Here is an 18,980-nt window from a genome sequence, read left to right on the forward strand (position 1 = left end):
CCAATGGTTTCCTGGCTCTCGGAGTTCCCGTCGTGGCTCAGCAGGTCTCGCACCTGACGTGTATCCCTGAGGAAGCGGGTTTGATCCCTGGCCTCACTCCGAGGGGAAAGGATCCGGCGTGGCCGTGAGCTGTGGTGTGGGTCCCAGACGAGGCTTGGATCCCCTCTTGCTCTGGCTGTGCTGGAGGCCGGCAGCTCTGGCCCCGATCCACCCCCTAGCCTGGGAACCTCCATATGCCATGGGGGAAGCCCTCAAAAGACAGAAGACAAAGGACAAAAGACACACACACACAAATCACTTCTCTCTTCTCAATGATTGACGGAGAATAATTAGCTTTATTTATTAATTTGTGCTTTTTATTACTTCCCTATCAATAACTACTTCCTTCTTTTATTGTTATTTTGTTTCAACGTTCTAACAACACTAGGCTCAAAACACAAAGTGAACTATAGCATAAATGACATGAATCAGAAAGAGAAATTGGACACATCTCCCAAGAGAAATCAGGAGAGGGGAAGGAGAGTCCATGTCAGGAGGGGGAGCAAGGGGATGGGGTTTGGGGGAAGCTGATGGGGAGGGCACTGGCAGGGGCGGAGGGGACCTTGGGGAAGGTGGTTTTGGAACTGGGCCGAGGGTTCTTGAAAGAGCCAGGCCAGGACCTGGTACAGGGGGTGCGGGAGCAGTCAGGGCAGGCACTCCCCAAAGGGCTGCTGAATGCTCCTCGGGCCCTTTGTCCCCAGCAGAGGCCGGGGCAGCGTTGCCATCTAGCACAGGGAAAGGCACATCAGTGTCCGGGAATTCGGCCAGAGCAGCGCCAAGTGCCCCCTGCAGGGCTGGCGAGTGATCGAGTGGACGGGAGACTTCTGGAGGACTAGCAGGATTCTCATCCTGCCCAGCTAGTGAGTCCTCGTGAGAGCCTCGTCCTCCAGGAGGATTAGCCGGATTTTCATCCTGCTCAGCAAGTGAGTCCTCTTGAGAGCCTCGTCCTCCTGGAGGAGGAGTAGGATTTACCTCCTGCCTGGCTGGTGAGTCCACCTGAGAGCCTTGTCCTCCAGGAGGAGGAGCAGGATTTTCCTCCGGCCTGGCTGATGAGTCCTCATGAGAGCCTCGTCCTCCAGGAAGAGGAGAAGGATATTCATCCTGCAGGGCCAGTGCGTCTGCATGAGAACCTCGTCCTCCTGTAGCAGGAGCCGGATATTCATCCTGCCCAGCTGGGGATTCCTCCTGAGAGCATCGTCCTCCAGGAGGAGGAGCAGGATGTTCATCCTGCCCAGATGGTGAGTCCTCATGGGAGCCTCGTCCTCTGGTAGGAGGAGCAGGATGTTCAACCTGCCCGGCTGGTGAGACATCATGAGAGCCTCGTCCTCCAGGAGGAGGAACAGGATTTTCATCCTTCCCGGCTCGTGAGTCCTCCTGAGAACCTGGTCCTCCAGGAGGAGGAGCAGGTTTTTCATCCGGCTCAGCTAGTAAGTCCTCATGAGAGCCTCGTCATCCAGGAGGAGGAGCAGGTTTTTCAACCTGCACGGCTGCTGAGTCCTCATGAGAGCCTCGTCCTCCAGGAGGAGGAACAGGACTTTCATCCTGCCTGGCGGGTGGGTCCACCTGAGAGCCTCGTCCTCCTGTAGGAGGAGCTGGATTTTCATCCTGCCCGGCTACTGAGTCCTCATGACAGCCTTGTCCTCCTGTAGGAGGAGCAGAATGTTCATCCTGCCCAGCTGGTGAGACATTCTGGGATCCTCGTCCTCCGAGAGGATTAACCAGATTTTCATCCTTCCCGGCTGATGAGTCCTTCTGAGAGCCTCGTCCTCCAGGAGGAGGAGCAGGATTTTCATTCTGCCTGGCTGGTGAGTCCACCTGAGAGCCTCGTCCTCCAGGAGGAGGAGCAGGAGTTTCATCCCGCCCGGCTCGTGAGTCCTCCTGAGAGCCTCGTCCTCCAGGAGGAGGAGCAGGATTTTCATCCTGCCCGGCTGCTGAGTCCTCCTGAGAGCCTCGTCCTCCTGTAGGAAGAGCAGGATTTTCATCCTGCCCGGGAGGTGAGACCTCAGGAGGCTCTGGTCCTCCATCAGGAGGAGCAGCAGGTTGATCCTGCCCATGAGTTGAGTCTTCATGGGGGCCTGGTCCTCCTGCAGGAGGCGCCTTGGTTCCACCCTGCCCGGGTGGTGGCTCCTCAAGAGGAGCTGGGCCTCTTGGGAGAGGAGCAGAGGGTTCATCCTCCCCGGGAGGTGAGTCCCCATGAGGTCGTGAGTGTCCCTCTGAAAGAGCTACAGGTCCTCCCTGCCCAGGTGCTGAGTCCTCCTGTGGTTCTGGACCTCCTCTGGGGGCTGCTCCAGGGTCTTTCCGCTCGGCTGGCGTCTTGGCCTCGGATTCCAGGTCTCCTGCTGGAGGTGTGAGAGAGGAAGAGCTTTGGTGCCTGCCCGCCTTGCCATGTGCTCTTCCAAGGAGAGCAGTCTTCCCAGAGCCTTCCCGACCAGTCCCGGCCAGCACCTGCTGGCTCTGCTCTCCTGCAGGCGGGGCGTGTGCCTTTGTCTTGGCTCCTGGCCCAACACCATCCTCTGGGGACTCCCCGCTGTGCGGCCCACACCTCAGCTCCCCCCACCGCGCCCAGAGCCCCGGCCCCCTCTTCTCACCTTCAGGCTGGGCCTCAGGGGGGGCCAGGCCTTCCAGGGTTGTCAGGCTCATGTGGACGGTGTCTTCATGGCCACAGCTGGTGCTCCTGTGCTCCCGACCAGCCCGGCAGAGGACCCCGGGGAGCAGTCTGTGTGGAGGTTCCTCAGGTGGCCTTCTGCCTTCCTCACCCTGTTCCTGGCGGGTCTCAGGTGGGGGACTCTGCAATGACAGTGAGCGTCAGAGGGCCCGGCCCCGAGGCGTCAGAGCCCTGTGGGGCTGTGAGCTTCTCGCTGCTTCTTCTGCCCCCTTGACCTTCTGCTCCCAGATCAGGGGAGGCCTTGCCTGCTCAAACACCACACCCCTGCCACACACCAGTGGCTCCCCCCTGACCCGGGAGGAACGAGAGCCCCCTGGAGGGCTGGGGGTACCGCTTGCACTCAGGGCTCGGCCCTGACTCCACAGCTACCCCCCTCAGCCCCCTGCTTCTCCCCAGCCAGCTGGGTCCTGGGGTGTGGACAGGCCCTGCCCAGCAGGCCTCCAAGCCCGCGTCAGCTGGCTCTTGCTTGAGGCGGGCCCACCCCTCACCACCCGCCTCTGCACAAAGTCATCCAGGGAGGGGGCTTGGGGCTCCCGTGTGGGCTCAGAGAGGTCCCTGCCCTTGGCTGGAGCTCCCTCTCCCGGTGGTACCTCTGGGTCCCTGCGGGCAACGGCCCATAGGCGTCCGCCTCGCGTTCTCATCCAGGTTCTGCAGGCTTGGCAGAGGCCATCTCTGCCGTGACGACGCCTGCGGCCTCGGGCTCGGCCTCGGGAGAGCGGGATGCAGCAGAGCCAGTCCATCCCTCCTCCGTCCTCTCCTGGACTGGACCAGTAGGTGCCCGGCTCCCCAGGTTCCAAGTTCCGTTGGCCTCTGTCGCCAGGGAAGTGAGGTCACTTCCTGGGGTCCCCCCAACTGGCCTTGCTCCTTCCCCATGTCTCCCCCAGGGTCCCTCTGGGCTGCTCCAGCTCCCCTCTCCCACCAACCCCATGGTCTCGTGCTGTGAACAGCGGTCTTGGGCATTTGGCAGGGATGGCGGTGACTCTGCGGATTGCCTTGGGGAGCATGGTCCTTGGGATACTATAGGCTCTTGCAATCCAAGAGCAAGGTGTGTCTTGCCATCAGTTTGTGTCCTCTTGGATTGCTTGCATCAGCCTCTTGGGGGGTTCCCAGGACAGGTCTTGCGTCTCTCTAGGGAGGTCTCTTCCTCAGTCGTCTATTCTTTGGGAGGTGCCGGCAAATGGGATCGTTTTCCCGATGTCTCTCTGGGAACTCTCGTTCTCAGGGTATAGAAAGGCAGTTGATTTCTGTGCCTTCATGGTGCCTCCTGCGACTTGGCCCCATTCACTGAGGCGCTTTCACCGTTTTTTGGGAGCGTCTTGAGGGGTCTGCGGGGATAGGATCATGTCGTGTGCAGATAGGGATCCCTTGATTGCTTCCTTTCCCATGTGGATTCCTTTTGTGTCTTGTGCTTCTCTGAGGGCCCTGGCTAGCTAGGACTTCCAAAACTATGTCGACTAGGAATAGGACCTCTAGCACAGGACTCTGCACATGCCGATGGGAAAGCCCTGAAAAGACAAACAACACAAGACACACGCACACAGCCAAAGTTGCCTTGTTCTCCATGACGGATTTCCTAAGCATTAGCTCTCTTTAATTCTGTTTGCATTTGAAGGCCACCCCTGTGGCATAGGGGAAGTACCCAGGCCTAGATGGCATTGGAGCTGCAGCTACTGGCCTCCCGCCCTCCCCCCCCCGCCATAGCAATGCAGGATCCGAGCCTCCTCTGTGACCTACACCACAGCTCCCGGCAATGCCGGATCCTTCACCCACGGAGTGAGGCCAGCCATCACACCTGTGTCCTCATGGCTACTAGGCAGGGTCCTTACCACTGAGCCCCAACGGGAACCCCTCATAGCAATGAACTTTCCACCTCGACATTTGCACCTATTCTCCTTCCTAATAGGAAGAGCTTCTTTCCAAAAACATTGGCTGGAATTCCCACTGGGGCTCAGTGGGTTCATGATCCAGTCGTGTCTGTGGAGGCACCCATTGGATCTCCATCCCTGTGCAGTGGGGACAGGATCTGGCATTTCAGCAATGGTGGTGTAGGTCACAGGTTCAGCTCAGATTCCATCCCTGGCCGGGAACGTCCATATGCCCCAGATGCAGCTGAGAACTCTCTCTGTCTCTCTCTGTCTCTCTCTCTCTCTCTCTCTCTCTCTCTCTCTATATATATATATATATATACGTATGTATGAATGTACACACACACGCACACATATATATACATATATCTGTGTACATACATATATATACATATATGTATGTATGTACATGTATGATACTTTAAATATAGACTGGTGTCATGCCCCTGTTGGTGGGGCAGAATCAAATGGGACTAGGATGCGTGAGGATGGACGCTTGAGCCCTGGCCTCACTTCAGTGGGGGTCAGGGTTTGGGCATTGCCGTGAGCTGTGGTGTCGGTCACAGTCGTGCCTCGGATCCCACATGTGTGGGGCTGGGGCTGTGGCTGTGGCTGTGGCTGTGGCTGTGGCTGTGGCTGTGGCTGTGGCTGTGGCTGGCAGCTGTAGCTCCAATTCCACCCCTTCCCGGGAACTTCCACATGCGGTGGGTGTGGGCCCTCCAGTGCAAAAAAACAAAACAAAACAAAACAAAACCTCACCCAAACTCAGGAGACTATAGAAAAACTATTGGCCATGAGGAAGACTTGGAAACCTCGGGCGGCTCAGTTCTCGACCGAGGTTTTGGCTTAGGACAGACCTCCACTCCAAACTTCCAGGGCCTTCCACCGTATAGGACCTCCCACCTGGGCTGCCCCGGCACGGACACTCCCCAGTGCGCAGTGAGCAGACGCTCCTGGGCCCCCATGGGAGCCCAGCAGCCTGAGGGCTCCGTGGACACCAGGGGCTGGCCTCGACGGGCCTCCCTCACCCTGCAAGGGGGAAAAGCCTGCCAAAGCTTTGGCGACCATTCCTTTAATCCCGGGCCGAGGGTGAAGGTCCCGACTCTCTCGGCTGCCCCTGAGAAGCAACTGTCTGTCCTGCGAAGGGCCCAGGTGGGACGGGACGTCCTGGGAGTCTGGCTTCGTCTGCCTCCGCTCGTTGCTCGCAGCTTCAAGCTGCCGGGGACGTCGCTCTAGTCCGCAAACTTCTCATTACCAAAAGGGACCCAAACAGCCTGTGCTTTGGCCTCACTGGTTTGTGGAGGGGATCAAACGATGCTGTGGGTGTCATAGGACTCCGACCAAGTCATCATCCACTGGGAGTTGCCGTCGTGGCTCAGTGGTAACAACCCCGACTGGGATCCAAGAGGATGCAGCTTCGCTCCGTGGTTCAGGATCCGGCCCTGCCGTGAGCTGAGGTGTAGGTCGCAGACGTGGCTCAGGTCCCCTGTTGCAGTGGCTGTGGTGGAGCCCGGCAGCTCTGGCTCTGATGGAGCCCCTGACCTGGCCACATCCACGTGCTCAGGGTTCGGCCCTCAAAAGACAAAAGACACACCAAAACATCGTTTCTTTCTGCTCAATGATTGAATTCCTTGTGATTTACTTGATTTATTGTGGCTTTTTTTTCTTTCCTAACAAGAACTACTTTATTGTTTGATTTTTAGTTTCAAGGGTCAACTTGTAGGCTTCAAACGTAAAGTCAAGTATACTACAAGCGAGACCGCAAAGGTCTCCTTCTGCACTTCCAGGCCTGCCGGCCCCCTCACCACCCGCCTAAGCAGGCCTCTTCCAGGGCTGCTCCCCCCGGGCGGCCCTGCCAAGTTTCCCTGCCCCCTCGGCCTCCATGGGACCCTGGCTCCTGCGGGATCTCGTCGAGCCCTTCTCCATGCCTTCGTTGCCTCTGCCTGACCCTCCACACTCGGCTCAGCACCCGCTCGTCCGCTGGGGGCCTTGCCTGGCTGTTTGGCCTCCTCCGGGAGCCGTGAGTGTCACAGGCCCGGAAGGGTCCAACCTGTCAGCCGTGGATGAGCTGGACTGCCAAGGGGGAGCCCTGGGTCCTGGCTGGAGGACAGAGGCTGTATCAGGGTCCGGAAAGCCTCGCTGTCCCTCAGCCGTGCCACCACCCCACAACCCCTGCCGGGGAGGAGGCACACAGGACCTGCTAGAGTGGCCCCGCTTTCGGGCCCAGGGTTTGGGGAGGCAGAGATCTGGGCCATCTCTCTCCCTCCTCCCATTTGGTTTTGGCTGCCTCGCTTGCTTGCTTGCTTGCTTTTTTGTCTGGTGTCACTTTCCGTCTTGCTGTCTGTCCTTTTAGGGCCACAGGGCCAGGCACATAGACGTTCCCAGGCTCGGGGGCTAGTCAGCACTGGATCGTTTAGCCAGTGAGTGAGGCGGGGATGCAACTTGCATCCTCATGGATACCAGGTGGGTTGATTTCTGCTGAGCCGCCACAGGCACTCCTTAGCTTTTTTCTATTTCTCTCACTGTTTTTTTTTTCTTTTCTTTTCTACTTTCTTTCATTCTTTCTTTATCTGTTTTGCTTTGGAGGACCGCACCCGGGGCATCGGCGGTTCGCATGCTAGGGGTCGAGACGGAGCTACAGCTCCTGGCCACAGTCCCAGCCCATGCCCCAGCCACAGCCTCGCAAGATCCAAACCTCCTCTGCGACCTCCACCCACAGCTCATGGCAACGCCAGATCCTTAACCCACTGAATTAGGGCAGGGATCGAGCCCACAACCTCATGGGTCGTAGTGGGATGCGTTTCCACTGCGCCAGGAGGGGAACTCCTGTTTTTACCTTTCAAGTTTGGTATGATATGCTCTAAGCAGATCGGTGCCCACACTTGTATGTGTGTTCGAGTGCACAGACGGCTTGAACTCCTGCTGCCGGTTTGGCTCCCTGGGGAGGTGGTTGAAGCAACCTCTCCTCCTGTCCGCATGAGGGCAGGTACAAGACGGCTGCAGAAGAAGCAGGTTGAGAGAGCAAGCCCCTCCGCCCCGATGCAACGAGATGGGACCTGGATGGGGCCCCTCAACCCGAGGAATGAGCCCGTTTGCTTTGGTGGGCATGTTTAAACCATGGCAACCTTGTCATTCCTCAGCTCTGGGCATCAGCATGATCTGGATACTGTGCAACCACATCCAAGAATGAATGCGACCCTGCGCTTGGTGAAAGGGCAGCTGCTGTGCACAAGTGCACAACCCCCCCCGACCCCCGCCGTCAATCCCGCTGACATTTGGACGGTCCTCCAATGGTTTCCTGGCTCTCGGAGTTCCCGTCGTGGCTCAGCAGGTCTCGCCCCTGACGTGTATCCCTGAGGCAGCGGGTTCCATCCCTGGCCTCATTCCAAGGGGAAAGCATCCGGCGTGGCCGTGATCTGTGGTGTGGGTCCCAGGTGCGGCTTGGATCCCCTGTTGCTCTGGCTGTGCTGGAGGCCGGCAGCTCTGGCCCCGATCCACCCCCTAGCCTGGGAACCTCCATATGCCATGGGGGAAGCCCTCAAAAGACAGAAGACAAAGGACAAAAGACACACACACACAAATCACTTTTCTCTTCCCAATGATTGATTGAGATTAAATAGCGTTATTTATTAATTTGGGCTTTTTATTACTTCCCTATCAATAACTACTTCCTTTTCTTATTGTTATTTTGTTTCAAGGTTCTAACAACTCTAGGCTCAAAACACAAAGTGAACTATAGCATAAATGACATGAATCAGAAAGAGAAATTGGACACATCTCCAAAGAGAAATCAGGAGAGGGGAAGGAGAGTCCATGTCAGGAGGGGGAGCAAGGGGATGGGGTTTGGGGGAAGCTGATGGGGAGGGCACTGGCAGGGGCAGAGGGGACCTTGGGGAAGGTGGTTTTGGAACCGGGCCGAGGGTTCTTGAAAGAGCCAGGCCAGGACCTGGTACAGGGGGTGCGGGAGTAGTCACGGCAGGCACTCCCAAAAGGGCTGCTGAATGCTCCTCGGGCCCTTTGTCCCCAGCAGAGGCCAGGGCAACGTTGCCATCTAGCACAGGGAAAGGCACATCAGTGTCTGGGAATTCGGCCAGAGCAGCGCCAAGTGCCCCCTGCAGGGCTGGCGAGTGTTCGAGTGGACGGGAGACTTCTGGAGGACTAGCAGGATTCTCATCCTGCCCAGCTGGTGAGTCCTCGGGAGAGCCTCGTCCTCCAGAAAGATTAGCCGGATTTTCATCCTGCCCAGCAAGTGAGTCCACATGAGAGCCTCGTCCTCCTGGAGGAGGAGCAGGATTTTCAAGCTGCCCAGCAAGTGAGTCCTCATGAGAGCCTCGTCCTCCAGGAGGATTAGCCGGATTTTCAACCTGCCCGCCACGTGAGTCCTCCTGAGAGCCTGGTCCTCCAGGAGGAGGAGCAGCATTTTCACCCTGCCCAGCTGGTGATACCTCCAGAGAGCATCGTCCTCCAGGAGGATTTTCCAGATTTTCATCCTTCCCGGCTGAGGAGTCCTTCTGAGAGCCTTGGCCTCCAGGAGGAGGAGCAGGATTTTCATTCTGCCTGGCTGGTGAGTCCACCTGAGAGCCTTGTCCTCCAGGAGGAGGAGAAGCATTTTCCTCCCGGCCAGCTAGTGAGTCCTCCTGAGAGCCTGGTCCTCCAGGAGGAGGAGCAGGATTTTCATCCTTCCAGGCTGGTGAGTCCTCCTGAGAGCCTCGTCCAACCACAGGAGAAGCAGGATTTTCCTCCTGCTGGGCTGGTGTGTCTGCATGAGAGATTCGTCCTCCTGTTGGAGGAGCCGGATATGCATCCTGCCTGGCTGGAGAGTTCTCCCGAGAGCATCGTCCTTCTGTAGGAGGAGCAGGATGTTCACTCTGCCCGGCTGGCGAGACATCATGAGAACCTCGTCCTCCAGGAGGAGGAACAGGATTTTCATCCTTCCCGGCTCGTGAGTCCTCCTGAGAACCTGGTCCTCCTGGAGGAGGAGCAGGTTGTTCATCCGGCTCAGCTAGTAAGTCCTCCTGAGAGCCTCGCCCTCCAGGAGGAGGAGCAGGATTTTCATCCTTCCCGTCCCGTGAGTCCTCCTGAGGGCCTCGTCCTCCAGGAGGAGCACCAGGAGTTTCAACCTGCCCGGCTGGGGAGTCCTCCTGAGAGCCTCGTCCTCCTGTAGGAGGAGCAGCATGTTCATCCTGCCCGGCTGGTAAGACATCATGAGAGCCTCGTCTTCTTGGAGGAGGAGCAGGATATTCAATCTGCCCCGCTGGGGAGTCTTCATGAGTGCCTCGCCCTCCTGTAGGAGGAGCAAGATGTTCAACCTGCCCGGCTGTAGAGACATCATGAGAGCCTCGTCCTCCAGGAGGAGGAACTAGATTTTCATCCTTCCCGGCTCGTGAGTCCTCCGGAGAGTCTGGTCTTCCAGGAGGAAGAGCAGGATGTTCATCCTGCCTGGCTTCTGAGTCCTCATGAGAGCCTCGTCCTCCAGGAGGTGGAGCAGGATTAACATCCTGCCTGGCTGGTGACTCCACCTGAGAGCCTTGTCCTCCAGGAGGAGGAGCAGGATTTTCATTGGGTCCGGCTGGTGAGTCCTCATGAGAGCCTTGTCCTCCTTTAGGAGGAGCAGAATGTTCATCCTGCCCGGCTGGTGAGACATCCTGAGAGCCTCGTCCTCCAGGAGGATTAACCAGATTTTTATCCCTCCCAGCTATTGAGTCCTTCTGAGAGCCTTGGCCTCCAGGAGGAGGAGCAGGATTTTCATTCTGCCTGGCTGGTGAGTCCACCTGAGAGCCTTGTCCTCCAGGAGGAGGAGAAGCATTTTCCTCCCGGCCAGCTAGTGAGTCCTCATGAGAGCCTGGTCCTCCAGCAGGAGGAGCAGGATTTTCATCCCTCCCGGCTCGTGAGTCCTCATGAGAGCCTCGTCCAACCGCAGGAGAAGCAGGATTTTCCTCCTGCTGGGCTGGTGTGTCTGCATGAGAGATTCGTCCTCCTGTTGGAGGAGCCGGATATGCATCCTGCCTGGCTGGAGAGTTCTCCCGAGAGCATCGTCCTTCTGTAGGAGGAGCAGGATGTTCATTCTGCCCGGCTGGCGAGACATCATGAGAACCTCGTCCTCCAGGAGGAGGAACAGGATTTTCATCCTTCCCGGCTCGTGAGTCCTCCTGAGAACCTGGTCCTCCTGGAGGAGGAGCAGGTTTTCCATCCGGCTCAGCTAGTAAGTCCTCCTGAGAGCCTCGCCCTCCAGGAGGAGGAGCAGGATTTTCATCCTTCCTGTCCCGTGAGTCCGCCTGAGGGCCTCGTCCTCCAGGAGGAGCACCAGGAGTTTCAACCTGCCCGGCTGGGGAGTCCTCCTGAGAGCCTCGTCCTCCTGTAGGAGGAGCAGCATGTTCATCCTGCCCGGCTGGTAAGACATCATGAGAGCCTCGTCTTCTTGGAGGAGGAGCAGGATATTCAATCTGCCCCGCTGGGGAGTCTTCCTGAGAGCCTCGCCCTCCTGTAGGAGGAGCAAGATGTTCAACCTGCCCGGCTGTAGAGACATCATGAGAGCCTCGTCCTCCAGGAGGAGGAACTAGATTTTCATCCTTCCCGGCTCGTGAGTCCTCCGGAGAGTCTGGTCTTCCAGGAGGAAGAGCAGGATGTTCATCCTGCCTGGCTTCTGAGTCCTCATGAGAGCCTCGTCCTCCAGGAGGTGGAGCAGGATTTAAATCCTGCCTGGCTGGTGAATCCACCTGAGAGCCTTGTCCTCCAGGAGGAGGAGCAGGTTTTTCATCCTGCACGGCTGTTGGCTCGTCATGAGAGCCTCGTAATCCAGGAGGAGGAGCAGGATTTTCATCCTGCCTGGCGGGTGGGTCCACCTGAGATCCTTGTCCTCCAGGAGGAGGAGCAGGATTTTCATTGGGTCCGGCTGGTGAGTCCTCATGAGAGCCTTGTCCTCCTGTAGGAGGAGCAGAATGTTCATCCTGCCCGGCTGGTGAGACATCCTGAGAGCCTCGTCCTCCAGGAGGATTAACCAGATTTTCATCCTTCGCGGCTGAAGAGTCCATCTGAGAGCCTTGGCCTCCAGGAGGAGGAGCAGGATTTTCATTCTGCCTGGCTGGTGAGTCCACCTGAGAGCCTTGTCCTCCAGGAGGAGGAGAAGCATTTTCCTCCCGGCCAGCTAGTGAGTCCTCCTGAGAGCCTGGTCCTCCAGGAGGAGGAGGTTTTTCATCCTTCCAGGCTGGTGAGTCCTCCTGAGAGCCTCGTCCAACCGCAGGAGAAGCAGGATTTTCCTCCTGCTGGGCTGGTGTGTCTGCATGAGAGATTCGTCCTCCTGTTGGAGGAGCCGGATATGCATCCTGCCTGGCTGGAGAGTTCTCCCGAGAGCATCGTCCTTCTGTAGGAGGAGCAGGATGTTCATTCTGCCCGGCTGGCGAGACATCATGAGAACCTGGTCCTCCAGGAGGAGGAACAGGATTGTCATCCTTCCCGGCTCGTGAGTCCTCCTGAGAACCTGGTCCTCCTGGAGGTGGAGCCGGATTTTCATCCTGCCCGGGAGGTGAGACCCCAGGAGGCTCTGGTCTTCCTTCAGGAGGAGCAGCAGGTTGATCCTGCCCATGAGTTGAGTCTTCATGGGGGCCTGGTCCTCCTGCAGGAGGCACCTTGGTTCCACCCTGCCCGGGTGGTGACTCCTCAAGAGGAGCTGGGCCTTTTGGGAGAGGAGCAGAGTGTTCATTCTCCCCGGGAGGTGAGTCCCCATGTGGACATGAGTGTCCCTCTGAAGGAGCTACATTTCCTCCCTGCCCAGGTGCTGAGTCCTCCTGTGGTTTTGGACCTCCTCTGGGGGCTGCTCCAGGGTCTTTCCGCTCGGCTGGCATCTTGGCCTCTGATTCCAGGTCTCCTGCTGGAGGTGTGAGAGAGGAAGAGCTTTGGTGCCTGCCCGCCTTGCCATGTGCTCTTCCAAGGAGAGCAGTCTTCCCAGAGCCTTCCCAACAGGTCCCAGCCAGCACCTGCTGGCTCTGCTCTCCTGCAGGCGGGGCGTGTGCCTTTGTCTTGGCTCCTGGCCCAACACCATCGTCTGGGGACTCCCCGCTGTGCGGCCCACACCTCAGCTCCCCCCACGTGCCCAGAGCCCCGGCCCCCTCTTCTCACCTTCAGGCTGGGCCTCTGGGGGGGCCAGGCCTTCCAGGGTTGTCAGGCTCATGTGGACGGTGTCTTCATGGCCACAGCTGGCGCTCCTGTGCTCCCCACCAGCCCGGCAGAGGACCCCGGGGAGCCGTCTGTGTGGAGGTTCCTCGGGTGGCCTTCTGCCTTCCTCACCCTGTTCCTGGGGGGTCTCGGGTGGGGGACTCTGCAATGACAGTGAGCGTCAGAGGGCCCGGCCCCGAGGCGTCAGAGCCCTGTGGGGCTGTGAGCTTCTCGCTGCTTCTTCTGCCCCCTTGACCTTCTGCTCCCAGATCAGGGGAGGCCTTGCCTGCTCAAACACCACACCCCTGCTACTCACCAGTGGCTCCCCCCTGACCCGGGAGGAACGAGAGCCCCCTGGATGGCTGGGGGTACCGCTTGCACGCAGGGCTCGGCCCTGACTCCACACCTACCCCCCGCAGCCCCCTGCTTCTCCCCAGCCAGCTGGGTCCCGGGGTGTGGACAGGCCCTGCCCAGCAGGCCTCCAAGCCCGCGTCAGCCGGCTCTTGCTTGAGGCGGGCCCACCCCTCACCACCCGCCTCTGCACAAAGTCATCCAGGGAGGGGGCTCGGGGCTCCCGTTTGGGCTCCGAGAGGTCCCTGCCCTTGGCTGGAGCTCCCTCTCCCGGTGGTACCTCTGGGTCCCTGCGGGCAACGGCCCATAGGCGTCCGCCTCGCGTTCTCATCCAGGTTCTGCAGGCTTGGCAGAGGCCATCTCTGCCGTGACGACGCCTGCGGCCTCGGCCTCGGGCTCGGGAGAGCGGGACGCAGCAGAGCCAGTCCATCCCTCCTCCGTCCTCTCCTGGACTGGACCAGTAGGTGCCCGGCTCCCCAGGTTCCAAGTTCCGTTGGCCTCTGTCGCCAGGGAAGTGAGGTCACTTCCTGGGGTCCCCCCAACGGGCCTTCCTCCTTCCCCATGTCTCCCCCAGGGTCCCTCTGGGCTGCTCCAGCTCCCCTCCCCCACCAACCCCATGGTTTCGAGCTGTGAACAGCGGTCTTGGGCATTTGACAGGGATGGCGGTGACTCTGCGGACTGCCTTGGGGAGCATGGTCCTTGGGATGCTATAGGCTCTTGCAATCCAAGATCAAGGTGTGTCTTGCCATCGGTTTGTGTCCTCTTGGATTGCTTGCATCAGCCTCTTGGGGGGTTCCCAGGACGGGTCTTGTGTCTCTCTAGGGAGGTCTCTTCCTCAGTCATCTATTCTTTGGGAGGTGACGGCAAATGGGATTGTTTTCCCGATGTCTCTCTGGGAACTCTCGTTCCCAGGGTATACAAAGGCAGTTGATTTCTGTGCCTTCATGGTGCCTCCTGCGACTTGGCCCCATTCACTGAGGCGCTTTCACCGTTTTCTGGGAGCGTCTTGAGGGGTCTGCGGGGATAGGATCATGTCGTGTGCGGAGAGGGATCCCTTGACTGCTTCCTTTCCCATGAGGATTCCTTTTGTGTCTTGTGCTTCTCTGAGGGCCCTGGCTAGCTAGGACTTCCAAAACTATGTCGACTAGGAATAGGACCTCTAGCACAGGACTCTGCACATGCCGAGGGGGAAGCCCTGAAAAGACAAACAACACCAGACACACGCATACAGCCAAAGTTGCCTTGTTCTCCATGACGGATTTCCTAAGCATTAGCTCTCTTTAATTCTGTTTGCATTTGAAAGCCACCCCTGTGGCATAGGGGAAGTACGCGGGCCTAGATGGCATCGGAGGTGCAGCTGCTGGCCTCCCCCGCTCCACCCCCGCCATAGCAATGCAGGATCCCAGCCTCTTCTGCGACGTACACCACAGCTCACGGCAATGCCGGATCCTTCACCCACGGAGTGAGGCCAGCCATCACACCTGTGTCCTCATGGCTACTAGGCAGGGTCCTTACCACTGAGCCCCAACGGGCACCCCTCATAGCAATGAACTTTCCACCTCGACATATGCACATATTCTCCTTCCTAATAGGAAGAGCTTCTTTCCAAAAACATTGGCTGGAATTCCCACTGGGGCTCAGTGGGGTCATGATCCAGTCGTGTCTGTGGAGGCACCCATTGGATCTCCATCCCTGTGCAGTGGGGACAGGATCTGGCATTTCAGCAATGGTGGTGTAGGTCACAGGTTCACCTCAGATTCCATCCCTGGCCGGGAACGTCCATATGACCCAGATGCAGCTGAGAACTCTCTCTCTCTCTCTCTCTCTCTCTCTCTCTCTATATATATATATATATATATATATATATATATATATATATATATACATACATATACGTATGTATGAATGTACACACACACACACATATATACATATATCCGTGTACATACATATATATATACATATATGTATGTATGTACATGTATGATACTTTAAATATAGACTGGTGTCATGCCCCTGTTGGTGGGGCAGAATCAAATGGGACTAGGATGCGTGAGGATGGACGCTTGAGCCCTGGCCTCACTTCAGTGGGGGTCAGGGTTTGGGCATTGCCGGGAGCTGTGGTGTCGGTCAAAGTCGTGCCTCGGATCCCACATGTCTGGGGCGGTGGGTGCGGCTGTGGCTGTGGCTGTGGCTGTGGCTGTGGCTGGCAGCTGTAGCTCCAATTCCACCCCTTCCTGGGAACTTCCACATGCGGTGGGTGTGGACCCTCCAGTGCAAAAAACAAACAAACAAACAAACAAAAAAAAAACCTCACCCAAACTCAGGAGATTATAGAAAAACTATTGGCCATGAGGAAGACTTGGAAAACTCGGGCGGCTCAGTTCTCGACTGAGGTTTTGGCTTAGGACAGACTTCCACTCCAAACTCCCAGGGCCTTCCACTGTGTAGGACCTCCCACCTGGGCTGCCCCGGCATGGACACTCCCCAGTGCCCAGTGAGCAGACACGCTCATGGGCCCGCATGGGAGCCCAGCAGCCTGAGGGCTCCGTGGACACCAGGGGCAGGCCTCGACGGGCCTCCCTCACCCTGCAAGGGGGAAAAGCCTGCCAAAGCTTTGGCGACCATTCCTTTAATCCCGGGCCGAGGGTGAAGGTCCCGACTCTCTCGGCTGCCCCTGAGAAGCAACTGTCTGTCCTGCGAAGGGCCCAGGTGGGACGGGACGTCCTGGGAGTCTGGCTTCGTCTGCCTCCGCTCGTTGCTCGCAGCTTCAAGCTGCCGGGGACGTCGCTCTAGTCCGCAAACTTCTCATTACCAAAAGGGACCCAAACAGCCTGTGCTATTGGCCTCACTGGTTTGTGGAGGGGATCAAACGATGCTGTGGGTGTCATAGGACTCCGACCAAGTCATCATCCACTGGGAGTTGCCGTCGTGGCTCAGTGGTAACAACCCCGACTGGGATCCAAGAGGATGCAGCTTCGCTCCGTGGTTCAGGATCCGGCCCTGCCGGGAGCTGTGGTGTAGGTCGCAGACGTGGCTCAGTTCCCCTGTTGCAGTGGCTGTGGTGGAGCCCGGCAGCTCTGGCTCTGATGGACCCCCTGGCCTGGCCACATCCACATGCTCAGGGTTTGGCCCTCAAAAGACAAAAGACACACCAAAACATCGTTTCTTTCTGCTCAATGATTGAATTCCTTGTGATTTACTTGATTTATTGTGGCTTTTTTTTCTTTCCTAACATGAACTACTTTATTGTTTGATTTTTAGTTTGAAGGGTCAACTTGTAGGCTTCAAACGTAAAGTCAAGTATACTACAAGGGAGACCGCAAAGGTCTCCTTCTGCCCTTCCAGCCCTGCCGGCCCCCTCGCCACCCGCCTCAGCAGGCCTCTTCCAGGGCTGCTCCCCCGGGCGGCCCTGCCACGTTGCCCCTGCCCCCTCGGCCTCCATGGGACCCTGGCTCCTGCGGGATCTCGTCGAGCCCTTCTCCATGCCTTCGTTGCCCCTGCCTGACCCTCCACACTCGGCTCAGCAACCGCTCGTCCGCTGGGGGCCTTGCCTGGCTGTTTGGCCTCCTCAGGGAGCCGTGAGTGCTCCCTGGGGAGGTGGTTGAAGCAACCTCTCCTCCTGTCTGCATGAGGGCAGGTACAAGACGGCTGCAGGAGAAACAGGTTGAGAGAGCAAGCCCCTCCGCCCCGACGCAACGAGATGGGACCTGGATGGGGCCCCTCAACCCGAGGAATGAGCCCGTTTGCTTTGGTGGGCATGTTTAAACCATGGCAACCTTGTCATTCCTCAGCTCTGGGCATCAGCATGATCTGGATACTGTGCAACCACATCCAAGAATGAATGCGACCCTGCGCTTGGTGAAAGGGCAGCTGCTGTGCACAAGTGCACAACCCCCCACCCCCGCCGTCAATCCAGCTGACTTTGGACGGTCCTCCAATGGTTTCCTGGCTCGCGGAGTTCCCGTCGTGGCTCAGCAGGTCTCGCCCCTGACGTGTATCCCTGAGGCAGCGGGTTCCATCCCTGGCCTCATTCCAAGGGGAAAGGATCCGGCGTGGCCGTTATCTGTGGAGTGGGTCCCAGGTGCGGCTTGGATCCCCTGTTGCTCTGGCTGTGCTGGAGGCCGGCAGCTCTGGCCCCGATCCACCCCCTAGCCTGGGAACCTCCATATGCCATGGGGGCAGCCCTCAAAAGACAGAAGACAAAGGACAAAAGACACACACACACAAATCACTTTTCTCTTCTCAATGATTGATTGAGAATAAATAGCGTTATTTATTAATTTGGGCTTTTTATTACTTCCCTATCAATAACTACTTCCTTTTTTATTGTTATTTTGTTTCAAGGTTCTAACAACTCTAGGCTCAAAACACAAAGTGAACTATAGCATAAATGACATGAATCAGAAAGAGAAATTGGACACATCTCCAAAGAGAAATCAGGAGAGGGGAAGGAGAGTCCATGTCAGGAGGGGGAGCAAGGGGATGGGGTTTGGGGGAAGCTGATGGGGAGGGCACTGGCAGGGGCAGAGGGGACCTTGGGGAAGGTGGTTTTGGAACCGGGCCGAGGGTTCTTGAAAGAGCCAGGCCAGGACCTGGTACAGGGGGTGCGGGAGCAGTCAGGGCAGGCACTCCCAAAAGGGCTGCTGAATGCTCCTCGGGCCCTTTGTCCCCAGCAGAGGCCGGGGCAACGTTGCCATCTAGCACAGGGAAAGGCACATCAGTGTCTGGGAATTCGGCCAGAGCGGCGCCAAGTGCCCCCTGCAGGGCTGGCGAGTGTTCGAGTGGACGGGAGACTTCTGGAGGACTAGCAGGATTCTCATCCTGCCCAGCTAGTGAGTCCTCGGGAGAGCCTCGTCCTCCAGAAGGATTAGCCGGATGTTCATCCTGCCCAGCAAGTGAGTCCACATGAGAGCCTTGTCCTCCTGGAGGAGGAGCAGGATTTTCAAGCTGCCCAGCAAGTGAGTCCTCAGGAGAGCCTCGTCCTCCAGGAGGATTAGCCGGATTTTCAACCTGCCCGCCACGTGAGTCCTCCTGAGAGCCTGGTCCTCCAGGAGGAGGAGCAGCATTTTCACCCTGCCCAGCTGGTGATACCTCCAGAGAGCATCGTCCTCCAGGAGCATTTTCCAGATTTTCATCCCTCCCGGCTGATGAGTCCTTCTGAGAGTCTTGGCCTCCAGGAGGAGGAGAAGCATTTTCCTCCCGGCCAGCTAGTGAGTCCTCCTGAGAGCCTGGTCCTCCAGGAGGAGGAGGATTTTCATCCTTCCAGGCTGGTGAGTCCTCCTGAGAGCCTCGTCCAACCGCAGGAGAAGCAGGATTTTCCTCCTGCTGGGCTGGTGTGTCTGCATGAGAGATTCGTCCTCCTGTTGGAGGAGCCGGATATGCATCCTGCCTGGCTGGAGAGTTCTCCCGAGAGCATCGTCCTTCTGTAGGAGGAGCAGGATGTTCACTCTGCCCGGCTGGCGAGACATCATGAGAACCTCGTCCTCCAGGAGGAGGAACAGGATTTTCATCCTTCCCGGCTCGTGAGTCCTCCTGAGAACCTGGTCCTCCTGGAGGAGGAGCAGGTTGTTCATCCGGCTCAGCTAGTAAGTCCTCCTGAGAGCCTCGCCCTCCAGGAGGAGGAGCAGGATTTTCATCCTTCCCATCCCGTGAGTCCTCCTGAGGGCCTGGTCCTCCAGGAGGAGGAGCAGGATTTTCATCCTTCCCGTCCCGTGAGTCCTCCTGAGGGCCTCGTCCTCCAGGAGGAGCACCAGGATTTTCAACCTGCCCGGCTGGGGAGTCCTCCTGAGAGCCTCGTCCTCCTGTAGGAGGAGCAGCATGTTCATCCTGCCCGGCTGGTAAGACATCATGAGAGCCTCGTCTTCTTGGAGGAGGAGCAGGATATTCAATCTGCCCCGCTGGGGAGT

At 58.0% G+C, this 18,980-nt stretch overlaps 1 protein-coding gene across 2 annotated transcripts; it reads right to left on the reverse strand.

The window, feature by feature from the left end:
* Positions 1-315: 315 nt before the first annotated feature.
* LOC146396420 (uncharacterized) lies at positions 316-3,493 on the reverse strand. 2 transcript variants are annotated; one of them, XR_014826132.1, is made up of 4 exons: positions 3,295-3,493; positions 2,628-2,826; positions 1,107-2,378; positions 316-917 (listed from the first exon to the last, which is right to left on the reverse strand). XR_014826132.1 is itself a non-coding variant. In XM_084994164.1 (3 exons), exons 1-3 carry the CDS (start codon positions 3,442-3,444, stop codon positions 1,489-1,491), a joined length of 1,239 nt encoding a protein of 412 aa, XP_084850290.1. In that variant the 5' UTR covers positions 3,445-3,493; the 3' UTR covers positions 316-1,488. The 2 variants fall into 2 exon arrangements, 1 of the variants encoding a protein (XP_084850290.1); XM_084994164.1 differs by having other exon boundaries at positions 316-2,378.
* Between the last annotated feature and the right edge of the window lie 15,487 nt (positions 3,494-18,980).

Source organism: Sus scrofa, chromosome 14 (genome assembly GCF_054392235.1).
Source record: "Sus scrofa isolate SSC_HxYL_T2T_F1_AM1 chromosome 14, Sscrofa_HxYL_maternal_Yorkshire_Landrace_v2.0, whole genome shotgun sequence".
In the NCBI taxonomy this organism is placed as follows: Eukaryota; Metazoa; Chordata; class Mammalia; order Artiodactyla; family Suidae; genus Sus; species Sus scrofa.